Below are 15120 nucleotides of genomic sequence, written 5' to 3' on the forward strand. Positions count from 1 at the left end.
AGGGAAAGTTCAATGCGGATGACAAAGTCAGGGGAGATAAGTATACATTTTTAGAGCTGACCCTAACTACTTGATCAGTGTTTATATACATATTAGTCGGATGACTATCTTCATCGTTATTAGAGTGCCAGTACTTTTTTTTGTCTTTGTTGTTTTTTGTCTTATATTCTGTATAAATGTTTTAAAAAAAGCTATAAATGATTCTGGAATTATTATATGTATACTATTATGAAAGGAAGACATCCAACAAGCTTTGCTATTGTTTTTTGTGTGACTTTGAAAATACAATAAAGTTGTTTTTTAAAAAAAAAAAAAGTATAACTGTACCTTTGATTTGTTTTCTTCAGCAAACCCTGGAGTATCAGTATCAGGGGGATATGCAACTGTCACATAAACGTTATAAGGCTTTACCTGTGTGAACAATTAAAGACCATGTCAAACATATGAGGAGGAAAGTGAAATTCATTCTATATTCTAAAAAAGACTGAAAGTTTTAGATTTGTCAAGGTTACCTAAAAACAAATGTTATTTAATGCATTGAATGGATAGCCAGGAGTGGTATACCTTGTAAAGCACTAAAATGGGGATATTCTTCTATAGAATCCTCAAGTACCCAATTTTTCTTCCAAGTTCATAACATATATCAACAATTAAAGTTTAATTGTTTATATATAATGATGGATTGATAAGAAGAAGAGTGTATTAAGTACTGCAATTGTTGGAAAAAACAAGCAGTGTGGTGGTAGTTCAGAGGTCTGCAAATCTATTATGAGCAACCACCTTGGGCACTCATGCCATAAATTCACTACCCCTGGGATAAGGATTGCTATACTTAAAATTTACTTTAAGTAAGGATTGCTATAGTTAAAAATGATTAAAAAAAATTATGATGAAATTCATGGCATACATCGAAACAATATAAAAACAAAGCAAGAAAAGAGACCATGCAATATTTATTTATTTATAAAATATTTTAACAGGAAGGATACATTGAGATAGCCCAATAGACTTCACCAGAGAACACATCATTTAGGGTGCCTACTTCTAGATTAATCTTCCAGCCCCTAAGCAAGAGAAACTAGCAAACCCTTCTAATTCCTGAAAAAGCAGCTAAGGGGTAGCGCCCCTAGACTCAATTTGGGCTACAGACTACAAGGAAAACCAAGAGCGGTTATTGGTTTATTGTTCTCTTTTTTTACTATCGGATTACTATTAAATTACATAGACTTTGGAATTAGGTAATGCACTACACGGGCGCTGGTACAAGAGCTCTGTGCTATCTTAGAATGAAACAATGAAATCAAATATCTTATTAATAAATAAGCATCCTAAGATTTAAACTGTTTGACGTACTGTGTGAATTTGTACCAACATGTATTATTTTTTGATTCAATAATTTTTTATTGGGTTTACAAATTTCACAGCATGACATCATAAAATCCAGTTTAACATAATAAACAGAAAAAAGGTCAAATGGATGTTTTAAACAAATATTCAAAGATATATTAACTGATAGCAAATTATAGGGTAAAGGAAAGGAGGAAGGGAAAGAAAAGGGGGGGAAAGGGAGGGGTAGGGAAGACAGGAACAGGACTTTCTATACTGATCCCATCTGTGTATCCAACATGTATTTTTTATTGTTTGAACACTAATGATTCCTAAATAAAGTTTTCTTTTTTTAAAACAAGCAATTCTGTATTTACACATACAATAATGTTTCAAACAAAAACATATAGCTGACATTTAAAAGTGCAAATAAAGCATCAAAATGTAATTAGGATTTATCAAAATAATCCATTCATACTTTTAGCCTTACACACTCCCAACTTTTAAAACATTTAAAATATAGTGGGCCAGATAACGAGTGGATTGCAAACGTTTGTGCGCAATCAATATTGCGTTTTCGCGAAAGTTAAATTGCACTCATATTACAAGTTGAAAGTAAACTCGATCGCTTGAGTGCAATTGAAGTTAACCCTGGTCAGGTTAGCGCGTCCTCAGAGCTGTGGTCAACTGTTTTGCAAAACAAAAAACGGTCACAAAACACATGAAAAATACATAAACACAATACAGTTACTCATAACACTATCTAATAAAAATTACATACATATACACACACACATACACAAAAACACACACACATACAGTTGTATGCAAACGTTTAGGCACCCCTGACAATTTCCATGATTTTCATTTATAAATAATTGGGTGTTTGGATCAGCAATTTCATTTTGATCTATCAAATAACTGAAGGACACAGTAATATTTCAGTAGTGAAATGAGGTTTATTGGATTAACAGACAATGTGCAATATGCATCAAACTGAAATTAGACAGGTGCATAAATTTGGGCACCCTTGTCATTTTATTGATTTGAATACCTGTAACTACCTAGCACTCATTAATTGAAACACACAATTGGTTTGGTGAGCCCATTAAGCCTTGAACTTCATAGACAGGTGCATCCAATCATGAGAAAAGGTATTTAAGGTGGCCAATTGCAAGTTGTTGTTCTGGGGGACTCAAAACAACTCTCAAATTACCTAAAATCAAAGATTGTTCAACATTATGGTTTAGGGGAAGGCTACAAAAAGCGAATCACAGAGATTTAAGATGTCAGTGTCCACTGTGAGGAAATGGAAGACCACAGGCACAGTTCTTGTTAAGGCCAGAAGTGGCAGGCCAAGTAAAATATCGGAGAGGCAAAGGATGGTGAGAACGGTCAAAAACAGCCCACAGACCACCTCCAAAGACCTACAACATCATCTTGCTGCAGATGGTGTCACTGTGCATCGTTCAACAATTCAGCGCACTTTGCACAAGGAGAATCTGTATGGGAGAGTGATGCGGAAGAAGCCTTTTCTGCACACACACCACAAACAGAGTCGCTTGAGGTATGCAAACATTTTGGAAGAAGGTGCTGTGGACTGATGAAACAAAGATTGAGTTATTTGGTCATAACAAGGGGCGTTATGCATGGCGGCAAAAGAACACAGCATTCCAAGACAAACACTTGCTACCCACAGTAAAATTTGGTAGATGTTCCATCATGCTGTGGGGCTGTGTGACCAGTGCCGGTACTGGGAATCTTGTTAAAGTTGAGGGTTGCATGGATTCCACTCAATATCAGCAGATACTTGAGAATATTGTTGAGGAATCAGTCACAAAGTTGAAGTTATGCCTGGGCGGGATATTTCAACAAGACAATGACCCAAAACACTGCTCAAAATCTACTCTGGCATTTATGCAGAGGAACAAGTACAATGTTCTGGAATTGCCATCCCAGTTCCGAGACCTGAATATCATTGAAAATCTGTGTGGTGATTTGAAGCAGGCTGTCCATGCTCGGCAACCATCAAACCTAACTAAACCGGAGATGTTTTGCAAGAAGGAATGGTCCAAAATACCTTCATCCAGACACTCATTACAGGCTATAGGAGGCGTGTAGAGGCTTTTATTTCTGCTAAAGGAGGCTCTACTAAATATTGATGCAATATTTCTGTTGGAGTGCCCAAATTTATGCACTGGTCTAATTTCGTTTTGATGCATATTGCACATTTTCTGTTAATCCAATAAACCTCATTTCACTACTGAAATATTACTGTGTCCTTCCGTTATTTGATAGATCAAAATGAAATTGCTGATCCAAACACCCAATTATTAATAAATGAAAAACATGGAAATTGTCAGGGGTGCCTAAGCCTTTGCATACGACTGTATATAAGTGCATTGTAGCCTATCTAAAAATATATAGATCTGTATCTATCTATATAGATGTACATATGTATATATATATATATATATATATATATATACATACACACACTGTATATCTATCTATCTATCTATCTATATATATATATATATATACACACACACACACATACATACATACACACACACACACACACACACACACACACACACAGAAGCACACTCACAGGAACGAACAACTGGCTCAATACTATTGTTAGCCTGTTCTATGGCGATTTACAACCTGGGTGTAGCTTCTTTTAACCCAGTAATGCTTTTCACAGAGTAGAACTTTCCTGTAGTATATCAGTCTGATCCCGCCTATTATGGTCAGTTTCGTGTCCCGAAATACCAGGCAATTCTTCTCTGAACAAGGAACACAGCAACCCCAGACGATCGTTTCGGCCTTCATTGGGCCTCGTCAGTGAGGTGTAGCAGTATTCCTCTAAGCACACTGAGCAAGGAGTCCACGTCTGGTTTCCCCCTTTTTCCCATAGGGAGACTAAATACACACAGAGAGAAATGCACTCACAGGAACGAACAACCAGCTCAATACCATCGTTAGCCTGTTCTATGGCGATTTACCACCTGGGTGCAACTTCTTTTAGCCCAGCAATGCTTTTCACAGAGTAGAACTTTCCTGTAGTATATCAGTCTGATCCCGCCTATTACGGTCAGTCCAGCGCCGAAATACCAGGCAATTCCTCTCTGAACAAGGAACACAGCAACCCCAGACGATCGTTTCGGCCTTCATTGGGCCTCGTCAGTGAGGTGTAGCAGTATTCCTCTAAGCACACTGAGCAAGGAGTCCACGTCTGGTTTCCCCTTTTTCCCATAGGGAGACTAAATACACACAGAGAGAAGCACACTCACAGGAACGAACAACTGGATCAATACTATTGTTAGCCTGTTCTATGGCGATTTACCATCTGGGTGAAGCTTCTTTTAGCCCATAAATGCTTATCACAGAGAAGAACTTTCCTGTAGCATATCAGTCTGATCCCGCCTATTACGGTCAGTCCAGCGCCGAAATACCAGGCAATTCCTCTCTGAACAAGGAACACAGCAACCCCAGACGGTCGTTTTTCGGCCTTCATTGGGCCTCATCAGTGAGGTGTAGCCATATTCCTCTAAGCACACTGAGCAAGGAGTCCACATCTGGTTTCCCCTTTTTCCCATAGGGAGACTAAATACACACAAAGAGAAGCACACTCACAGGAACGAACCGGCTCAATACCATTGTTAGCCTGTTCTATGGCGATTTACCAGCTGGGTTCAGCTTCTTTTAGCCCAGTAATGCTTTTCACAGAGTATCGATAACGCTGCTCTGTTGGGAGTCCGGTTTACATGCCGTTTGAGAGAAATGTATGCTGCATTACAATAATTATAAATTGTCTTGAAGAAGGCCCACAAATGGGTCGAAACGTCGACATTTTAAATTAATGTGAAACTTATTTGGAAATAAAATTTCACTGTTTTGTACTTCAATACAAGTCCTGTGAGTGCGCTCCTACATTTAGACATTTCTACATACTCATATGAGGACAGCATCCGGGACACCTGTGTGGAAGGAGTGCTGGGCTACCGGCTATGTATTATATATATATATATCTCCAAAATACCATCAGATATATGTAGAAACGTATTTATGAATAAATAGAACATATTTTTCAATGTAAAGAACATTGAATGTGAAATATTCATATGGCGCGCACAATATTCTAAGTTCGGCTTTTTGCACGCATTGGGTTAGTACAAGAGCGATAACCCCAACACATCCAAAAGGTTTACTTGTAGCAGAATTAGCGCTCTTGTGAAAGTAATAAATAGCGCTGCACTTGTAATCTGACGCATTATTGTTTAAATGTATATCACTTACTCTAGACATAAAAACATATCAAATAATCTTATTGATGTAGAACTTAAAGGGATACTAAAAGCAAATATTTTCTTTAATGATTCAGATAGAGCATGCAATTTTAAGCAACTTTCTGAATCTCGTAAAGTCAAATCAGATTAAGAGCTTCTGACACCTTAGATTTATCTACTGAAGGAAGATAAATATATTTCTGATGATCAGGCAAGACTCAGATTCATCCTCATATTCAAACTTGAACACCTACTAAAAGGAAGTTATATCCACTTCAGGGGTTCAAGACCCTAAACCTGCTGAGGAAAAGTCCATTAAGCAATTGGATCTAATTTTCAAACCAGCTGCTAAAATCCCAGAGGTTTTTCCAATTCTTGATGCATTTGCAGAAAAAATTACTAAAGAGTGGTCAATGCCTAATATTCCTTATATTTATCTGATCAGATTTCAGATGACTCTATAGAGCAGTAATGGGGAACCTTGGCACTTCATATGTTGTTTCGGAACTACATTTCCCATGATGCTTAGGCACTCTAAAGTCCAGTAAAGCATAATGGAAAATGTAGTTCTGAAACATCTGGAGTGCCAAGGTTCGCAATCACTGCTATAGAGGATTATTTTCAACATTGTTTGAAACTTATTAGGTCAGCTAATGCCTTCATTTGTGATGCTATTGCTGTCTTAAAAACCAGAGTTTCTTTCATGGGAGTTAGACTCAATCTTAATGAGATTGTCACACAAATCAGAGGTGAATAAAGTTAGACAACTAGTGCCAAACTACAGTCAATTTCCAACCCTATGGTAGCTCTTTGCATGGAAGTGTTAGGTCTGATGATTGCAGCAGCAGCAGATGCCAACCCATTTGCTTAATTTTACATGACACCACTTCAACTTTGCATGTTAAGTCAATGTTTTAAGGATTACAATCCGTTTTCCAAAAGTATCCTTTTGATGGATAGATCACAAGTCCATTTCTCTGGGGGCATCTTTTGAACGGCCAACTTGGAGAATAAGTCCACAGGTCACTCAGGTTAGGTTGCAGTATGGGGGCCCAGGAGAGCACAGGGAGTTTGGTATCCTCAGGAGGCAAGGTTATTAATAAAGGTACTGTAACTCTGTGCAATATTCAGTGCTCTTCATAACTTGCCTCTTCTAAAAAGGAGACTTGCTTACCTTATACTTTGCGAGATTCAGGGATCCTCAGGCAGAGTTTGTAGATGCTCTAGTAGCTCCTTGGTCTTGCATATATCTTTCCACCATCTGTTCTGCTCAAATCAAGCAGTAGCTCTTGTCAGTGATTCTGATTGCTCCAGATTGTCTAAGCAAAACTTGGTTTGCGGCCCTATTACCTATGTCCATCTTTCCTCCATGGTCTCTTCCTCTACGTCACAACCTTCTGTCACGAGGAAGATCCATCACAAAGTATGGAAAGTTTTCTTTTCTTGATGTAAGAAAAAAGGTTCTAATTGGCATCCTTTGAGGATTTCTTCCATTTTTACAAGGAGGTTTAGCTAAAAAAAAAGGTTATCTGCTAGCTCTTTAACCCCTTAAGGACAAAGGACGTACGCCGTACGTCCTCAAAAAAAATACACTTAACGACCGAGGACGTACAGCGTACGTCCTTGGTCTTGGAAAGCGGTGGAAGCGATCCGCTTTCCGGTTATTGCAGGCATCCTGCAATAACATTTTTTACCCCTCCAATGCAGAGAGAGCCACTCTGTGGCCCTCTCTGCACCGGACATCGATGGCCGCAATTGTTGGTGGGTGGGAGCCGACGTGGGAGGCGGGTGGGCGGCCATCGATGGCTTCTTTCAGTTAGAAGGGGGCAGGGTCGCGTGCACGCGGAGGGAGCAGGTGGGAACCGCTACACTACAGAAAAAGTTTATGGTAATAAGGGGGAAAAGGGGGGGGGGGTGGATAAAAAAAAGGATCTAAGGGATGTGGGAGAGGGTGGGGGAGCTACACTACAGAAAAAAAAATAAAGAAAAAAAATCTATTTTTTTCTAAACTGGGTCTCTATGTCCTAAGCCACAGAATTAAAATAAAAGGCTCTTACATAATTTAGTTGTAGTGAGAGCCTTAAAATTCTATTCCAGGCTACAAAGGATTTTAGACAATCCTCTAATTTATTCATTCATTTCTCCGGTCCATGTAAGGGTTAGAAGGCCACAACCATTACTTTAGCTTCATCACTAAAACTCTTGATTTATAAGGCAGTAAAGTTTCCCCTATAACGCATTACAGCTCATTCGACTAGATAAGATTCGACTTGATAAATTTGCACTTTCTGGGCTTTCAAAATTGGCAAGGCAGCAACATGGTCATCCTTACTAAAAATTCTACCACTTTAATGTTTTTCTTCTTAAATGGAAAGAGTCCACAGCTGCATTCATTACTTTTGGGAATTAAGAACCTGGCCACCAGGAGGAGGCAAAGACACCCCAGCCAAAGGCTTAAATACTCTTCCCACTCATTCTTTGCCTTCCGTCCCAGGAGGTTGTCAGAGACGTGTCAGAATTTTAAAATTTTTGTTTTTTGTCTCTTATGGACGGTAGTACTCTTCGGCATGGGACAGGAGTCAGCATAGGACAGGAGTTTTAAGTAGTCCTGTCAGTCTCTCAGTGAGGGCTTGGATGAAAGTTAGAGTCCGGAGATGCAGGGAGAGTCTTTCTGCGAAACCATCCCGACTCATTAACAGCTCCTCAAGCAATCAGCGTTGTCTAACTTCGCTCCGCTGCCTGCTTTCTTCTCTCACGTCCATGGCGGAGGCGATGCCACTATTTGTCACACTTGAAAGGCCGTATTCCTGTTCCACGGCATAGATTCCGGTAAGATCGTTTCATTTTACTTTATCGTCAATGTACTGTAATGTGAATGTTTTCCCAACAGGTTACACACCTTTGCGGGTCTAACTATATGACATAAGTGTCTTAGTGAGTCTCTGTTAGTATCTTGGAATCGAGGGTTAATATCTCCTGAGGAGGGTTATTGAACAGGGGGGTTTATAATCCTGTTTGTTATGTGATTCAACCTGCTTATGTGTGATGTTTATGGGCTCGTGGTTGGAACTCTGAGGCCTTTGGAAGTGACACGGCCTTTTGGTTGGGCACGCTTTTTTGGACTATTCGGTTCACCTTGTGTTCGGGTGTGGTTCCGTTCCCCATTTCCGCATTCCTGACCGTGTGGCAAAGGAGATATTCTAGTCTGAAGGGGTCTCGTCATAGGAGGTGGTGAGTGCCCCAGCCATTGTGGGTGTCAGGTGCCGTTTTTGTTTTCATACTTTAGTCCATATTGATATTTCCAGTTATGGGGGATTCTGATGCTGAGACTGTGCTCGTTTCAGATTTAGTTACAGAGGATTCTGATACTGAGACTATTTTGATTTCAGATTCTGATTCTGTGTCCAGTGACGAATCCGGTTTGGCCTCGACACATGTCAACCAGTTTTGTTCGGTATGCCATTTCAGAGCGCCTGGTTTCTCGGGCTCGGGGAATCAAGGGACTGCTGAGCCAGTCGCCTCTGGGGGTCCTGTCCTTCGAGAGGCGAGTTCCCTACCAATTCATACTTCTACACATGCGGGAAACCCAGTTTCCGATTCCTCCATGCAGGGTGGCATGTTCCCCCCGAAGGCTGCAGTACGTTTTTGCTTCCACATAATGTTGGCGATTGTTCCTCTGCAGAGTCAAGACGTTTCTATTGAGAATGTGCTTGTGCGCTATTGTCCCGGGCCTTCCGCCTTGGGGAGGGCCTCTACAGTTACCCACGGGTGTAACTGTCCCGGAGTGTTGTGCCTTTCGTTACAGGATTGCGCGCCTTCGAGTATTGCTCAGATATATTTTTCAGTTATTGAATGATCCTATCGTTACCAGATACGGGGATTTTCATAGATGGCCAGGCAGGGGAGTTTTTCCGCTGCGTCACTCTGACATCTGATTTAATCAGAACTTAGAGTTTTCCTCCCCATGTGGTGGAGGGTTGGAGGGCTTAACGCCCCTTACCGTAGTTGAGCGGTTTGGCCTTCATTTTTAGGCCTCTGGATTTGTCCTTTTGGGCTTGGTCCAACAGCTTGTACAGGATAGCTGTCTAGCATGCGGAAGGTTTGCAGTTTGAAACCTGTTGCAGCACTTGACACCTAGCAGGTGTACGCGTAGGCTGTTTATAGTGTATCTAGATACAGCTCTTACTCTTTGACATGCACTGTCTGTCTGAGTTATAAGAGACCTTTGGGTCTTCTTTCATTGTCTCCGGGTGAGTTGGATCTCCTTTTAGGGATCTGTGTCCGGGTGATGGTTGTTTCCCTGCGGGGACTTTGCTTAGCGCAGGTTTTTCCAGAGCTGGGTAGGCTTAGTGCCTTTCTCTTCCTTGTGTCCTCTGCTTGTGCGGAGGTGATAGGGAGACTAGTCCTGCTAGTAGGATTTTTTTTTTACCTTGAGGTATCCCTTGGTTGTCCTGAGGCTCTGAGAAGTATCTTCATAAGACTTCTAGCCTTGCTCCTTGGAGCATTGGACTTTAGCTATGGGTGATTCCTTCCTTTGGTCGGGGCTTTCGAGTTCTTATTGCTATCTGGATTTACTGGATATGCATCAATATCCCTTGTGTCTGGCTTTTTGGTCAGCTGGGGTGTTTAGTTCTAGGGTAAGGTTTGCCTGAAATATTAGGTGCCCAGACCTGTTCTTCTCCCTGAGACTTCCGGTTGCTGAAGCTTTGCTTGGCCTTTTTCCTGACCCAGTCTTGGGTGGTTTTGGAATCTTGGATCTCAGGGCTGGTCAGGGTGTTCCACGGTAGTGGGAACTTGGGCTATGTCCTTGGTCCATCTACCTAAACTAGTCATGGTTGGCCAAATTTTCTGAGTATTTTTACTCTTTGCCACAGAGTAGCCCATGTCATCAAAGGGATAAGTGGCTAAGTGTTTAGCTCCACAGCTCCCGAAGCAGAAGGTTGTGGGTTTGAACCCAGGCAAAGCTCCTGCTTTCTGGTCTGACGTTTGCTTCTGGTGTCAGCAAGCCTTCCAATGCAGAAGTTTAAATGGTGGTTAGCTGTGTGGCTTGCGCCTCAAGGGTTGTTGGTTCATACCCAGCTGCTGGCGCTGGATGCCCAATTTCTGGTGCGCCTCAGGGTTTCATTCCCCTGGTCAGCTTGCCAGTGTTCCCGTGGATTCCCTGCTCTGCAGGTGAATGGGTTGGCTGTGCCTCTGCTTGGCAAGCTACTTGTAGGGGGGTCTTTTTTAAGGACATCTGTGTTGGGAATTTCTCTTCCTATTAGCCGGTGATTCGGGCCTTGAGGACAGTTGTTGCCCTTCCGGCATCATCCTTTAGGGGATATTCTCCTCCCTATAGATATAGAGTCCTTGCTTGGGGCTTCTCCTGGATGGGAGGCGGAAAGGTGGGATTGGTTCCCCCTGGGGTCTTGCTGGCTGCAAGTCAGACTTGTTGGGCCTTTATTTTGATAGATCCTTAGGTCTATGGCCTTGTTGTATGTTTTCAGAGTCAGGTTGTTCTTGTAGTTCTTGTGAGTCTGCAGGTCAGGATGGCCAAGCGGTCTGAGGCGCTGCATTCAGGTTAAGATTTTCCTTTCAACTTGCTCCATTGATTTCAGAAGAGGGCTTACTCTTCCTTCAGGTTCTGAGGGTATACTCCCCCTCTCGGGGGGCCTCGGTTGAGGTTTTGTGTTCCCCTTTTTAGGGACCTGTGTGTAGGTCCGGCTACTTAGGTTGCCTGGAGCGTGCCCTCTGTGTGGGGGTTGCTCTTGCAGTCCGTTTCTTGCATTACTGCTTCTTCCTCCTCGCAAGTACCCTCTGTGTCGTCCTGTTAGGGACTCTGTGTTCTCAACCTTGGGGTTTTTCACCTGGGTGTATTACACACTTTTTCATGGCGAATGCTTTGGTATTCTATGGTCAGACGCTGGGAGGACTTTGCCTCTTCAGTTGCATTCCGTGCTTGCAGGATGTTGGAGAGACGTCTTTTCTGTCTCTATGCCCGGTCTTATCCCGGGTTTCGCTTGCTATAGGCGTGGCCTCTTTCCCTTGTTTGAGCCCCTTTGGGTCTCTGTGAGCTGGGCTCACTCTTGGAGGTGTTCTTTTTTGTATTAGGGGACCTTTTGGATTCCTTGGTTCTCCTTTGCCTTGTCCCCTTGGGGGTTTCAACTGGTTTCGCTCCCTTCATCTGTGGGGGACCGTCTGTTGGTCGACGGTGTCTCCTGGAGGACTGTTGGCTCAGTCGAGTCCGTTTGCGGTCTCTAGTTTGGCTTCTGGACTGACTGAGTCAGTGTCTTTGGGGCTTTTCCTCTAAAAATGTTTTCAGCTTCGGACAAAGGTTTTTTTTTTATTGGGTAGAGGTTCAGGCCTGGTGCCCTCAGTATGGGCCGCCTATTGTACCCTCCCGTCTTGGCGTTCAGTGTCCTCTATAGCTTGGGTATTGTTTTTCCCAAAAGTAATGAATGCAGCTGTGGACTCTTTCCATTTAAGAAGAAAAACATAAATTATGCTTACCTGATAATTTCCTTTTCTTCTGATGGAAAGGGTCCACAGCTCCCCACCCGTAATTTTATGTGGAGCGTCATTATTCTTCTGGCACCTTTCACCCTGATATTTCTTCTACTGTTCCTTGTTCCTCAGCAGAATGACTGGGGGATGAGGGGAGTGGGAGGAGTATTTAAGTCTTTGGCTGGGGTGTCTTTGCCTCCTCCTAGTGGCCAGGTTCTTAATTCCCAAAAGTAATGAATGCAGCTGTGGACACTTTCCATCAGAAGAAAAGGAAATTATCAGGTAAACATAATTTATGTTTTTCTTCATCTGACACGACTTTTGGTATTTAAGTCCTTGAGGCAACAATGGAAATATGGTACTTGCCTTTTCAAACATTTTTTATGCTGCCCAAATTACTTATGGACAACACTGCTTGGGTATTAGTTCCCAGGAGTAATGTTTTGTGGACTCTCACGCCTTAAAGAAAACAAAATTTATGCTTACCCGATAAATACATTTTTTGCATGGTGGTGAGAGTCCACGACCCACCCATTTTGTAAATGTATCTAATTACATTTGTTTCTGGTGGCAGTTCTAGTTTGCACATCAATTTCCCTGCTTTGTCCTTTCCTACCTTTCTACTTCTCCTTTTTAGGCTATACATAAGACTAGCATACTAGAGAGGTGGAAAGGATTAAGTACTCTTTGAGCTTTGGGATTTTTTGCCTCCTCCTAGTGTCCAGGAGTTGAATCCCATGAGTAATGACTCATGGACTCTCACCACAATGAAAACAAATTATGCTTACCAGATAATTTCCTTTCCTTCTGTACAGGGAGAGTCCACAGCTGCATTCCTTACTTGAGGGAAATACTGAACCTGGCCACCAGAAGGAGGCAAAGACACCCCAGCCAAAGGCTTAAATACCTCCCCAACTTCCCTCATCCCCCAGTCATTCTGCAGAGGGAACAAGGAACAGTAGGAGAAATATGAGGGTGAAAAAAGTGCCAGAAGAACAATTAAAATTTAGGGCCACCCATCGGAGAACACGTGCGGGAGCTGTGGACTCTCCCTGTACAGAAGGAAATTATATGGTAAACATAATTTATGTTTTCCTTCTTAATACAGGGAGAGTCCACAGCTGCATTCCTTACTTGTGGGAAATTATATCCAAGCTCTAGAGGACACTGAATGCTAATGGAAGGGCAAAAGGAGAGGCAGCCCCCATCTGAAGGCACCACAGCCTGCAAAACCCTTCAAGAGAAGCAAAAACTTGTTAAAAATTTAGGAAAAAGAATGTAAGGAGGACCAAGTAGCCACCCTACAAATCTGATCTATAGAGGCCTCATTTTACAGACCCAATAAGACATCACTGCTCCCATAGAATGAGCCGTAATTCTGAGGAGGCTTGTGTCCCGCTGTCTCTTATGCCAAGCAGATGACACTCCTCAACTAAAGATAACAAACAGAGAACATCTGTCTATCCCTATGCAGCATGAAGATAGAACTCCAAGGCACAACTCTATACTCTGTAGTTAAACTTTCCTTCGAGAAGAAGGAATAGGACATAAGAAATGGACCACAAGTTCTCGAATGAAGTTGTGATTTGGAACACCCGATAAGGATGGTCGCATGGCAAGTACCACAATCTCAGACACTTCTGCACGCAGAAGCCCTAATTAGACAGAAAGGATCTCTAAAATAAAAACTTAACGTCAACCTCATTCATAGGTACAAAAAACTTTTGCAGCATAAATATAAGTCAATATTATTGCGAGATGTTAATCCCAATTTTATTTGAACTTTGTTTTTGCAGCTTAAAACAGAATTTATGTTTACCTGATAAATTACTTTCTCCAACGGTGTGTCCGGTCCACGGCGTCATCCTTACTTGTGGGATATTCTCTTCCCCAACAGGAAATGGCAAAGAGCCCAGCAAAGCTGGTCACATGATCCCTCCTAGGCTCCGCCTACCCCAGTCATTCGACCGACGTTAAGGAGGAATATTTGCATAGGAGAAACCATATGATACCGTGGTGACTGTAGTTAAAGAAAATAAATTATCAGACCTGATTAAAAAACCAGGGCGGGCCGTGGACCGGACACACCGTTGGAGAAAGTAATTTATCAGGTAAACATAAATTCTGTTTTCTCCAACATAGGTGTGTCCGGTCCACGGCGTCATCCTTACTTGTGGGAACCAATACCAAAGCTTTAGGACACGGATGAAGGGAGGGAGCAAATCAGGTCACCTAAATGGAAGGCACCACGGCTTGCAAAACCTTTCTCCCAAAAATAGCCTCAGAAGAAGCAAAAGTATCAAACTTGTAAAATTTGGTAAAAGTGTGCAGTGAAGACCAAGTCGCTGCCCTACATATCTGATCAACAGAAGCCTCGTTCTTGAAGGCCCATGTGGAAGCCACAGCCCTAGTGGAATGAGCTGTGATTCTTTCAGGAGGCTACCGTCCGGCAGTCACATAAGCCAATCTGATGATGCTTTTAATCCAAAAAGAGAGAGAGGTAGAAGTTGCTTTTTGACCTCTCCTTTTACCAGAATAAACAACAAACAAGGAAGATGTTTGTCTAAAATCCTTTGTAGCATCTAAATAGAATTTTAGAGCGCGAACAACATCCAAATTGTGCAACAAACGTTCCTTCTTCGAAACTGGTTTCGGACACAAAGAAGGTACGACTATCTCCTGGTTAATGTTTTTGTTAGAAACAACTTTTGGAAGAAAACCAGGTTTAGTACGTAAAACCACCTTATCTGCATGGAACACCAGATAAGGAGGAGAACACTGCAGAGCAGATAATTCTGAAACTCTTCTAGCAGAAGAAATTGCAACCAAAAACAAAACTTTCCAAGATAATAACTTAATATCAACGGAATGTAAGGGTTCAAACGGAACCCCCTGAAGAACTGAAAGAACTAAGTTGAGACTCCAAGGAGGAGTCAAAGGTTTGTAAACAGGCTTGATTCTAACCAGAGCCTGAACAAAGGCTTGAACATCTGGCACAGCTGCCAGCTTTTTGTGA

General features: G+C 42.0%; 1 protein-coding gene across 1 annotated transcript in view; it reads right to left on the bottom strand.

Moving 5' to 3' along the window:
* KDSR (3-ketodihydrosphingosine reductase) overlaps nt 1-15120 on the bottom strand; it is a gene marked incomplete in the record, with an annotated part of 318051 nt that overhangs the window by 64254 nt on the left and 238677 nt on the right. Inside the window, 1 exon segment of the mRNA XM_053714642.1 lies at nt 328-411. Within this exon segment, the coding sequence (XP_053570617.1) occupies nt 328-411 (84 nt within the window).

The sequence above is a fragment of the Bombina bombina genome, chromosome 5, assembly GCF_027579735.1.
Source record: "Bombina bombina isolate aBomBom1 chromosome 5, aBomBom1.pri, whole genome shotgun sequence".
Classification (NCBI taxonomy): Eukaryota; Metazoa; Chordata; class Amphibia; order Anura; family Bombinatoridae; genus Bombina; species Bombina bombina.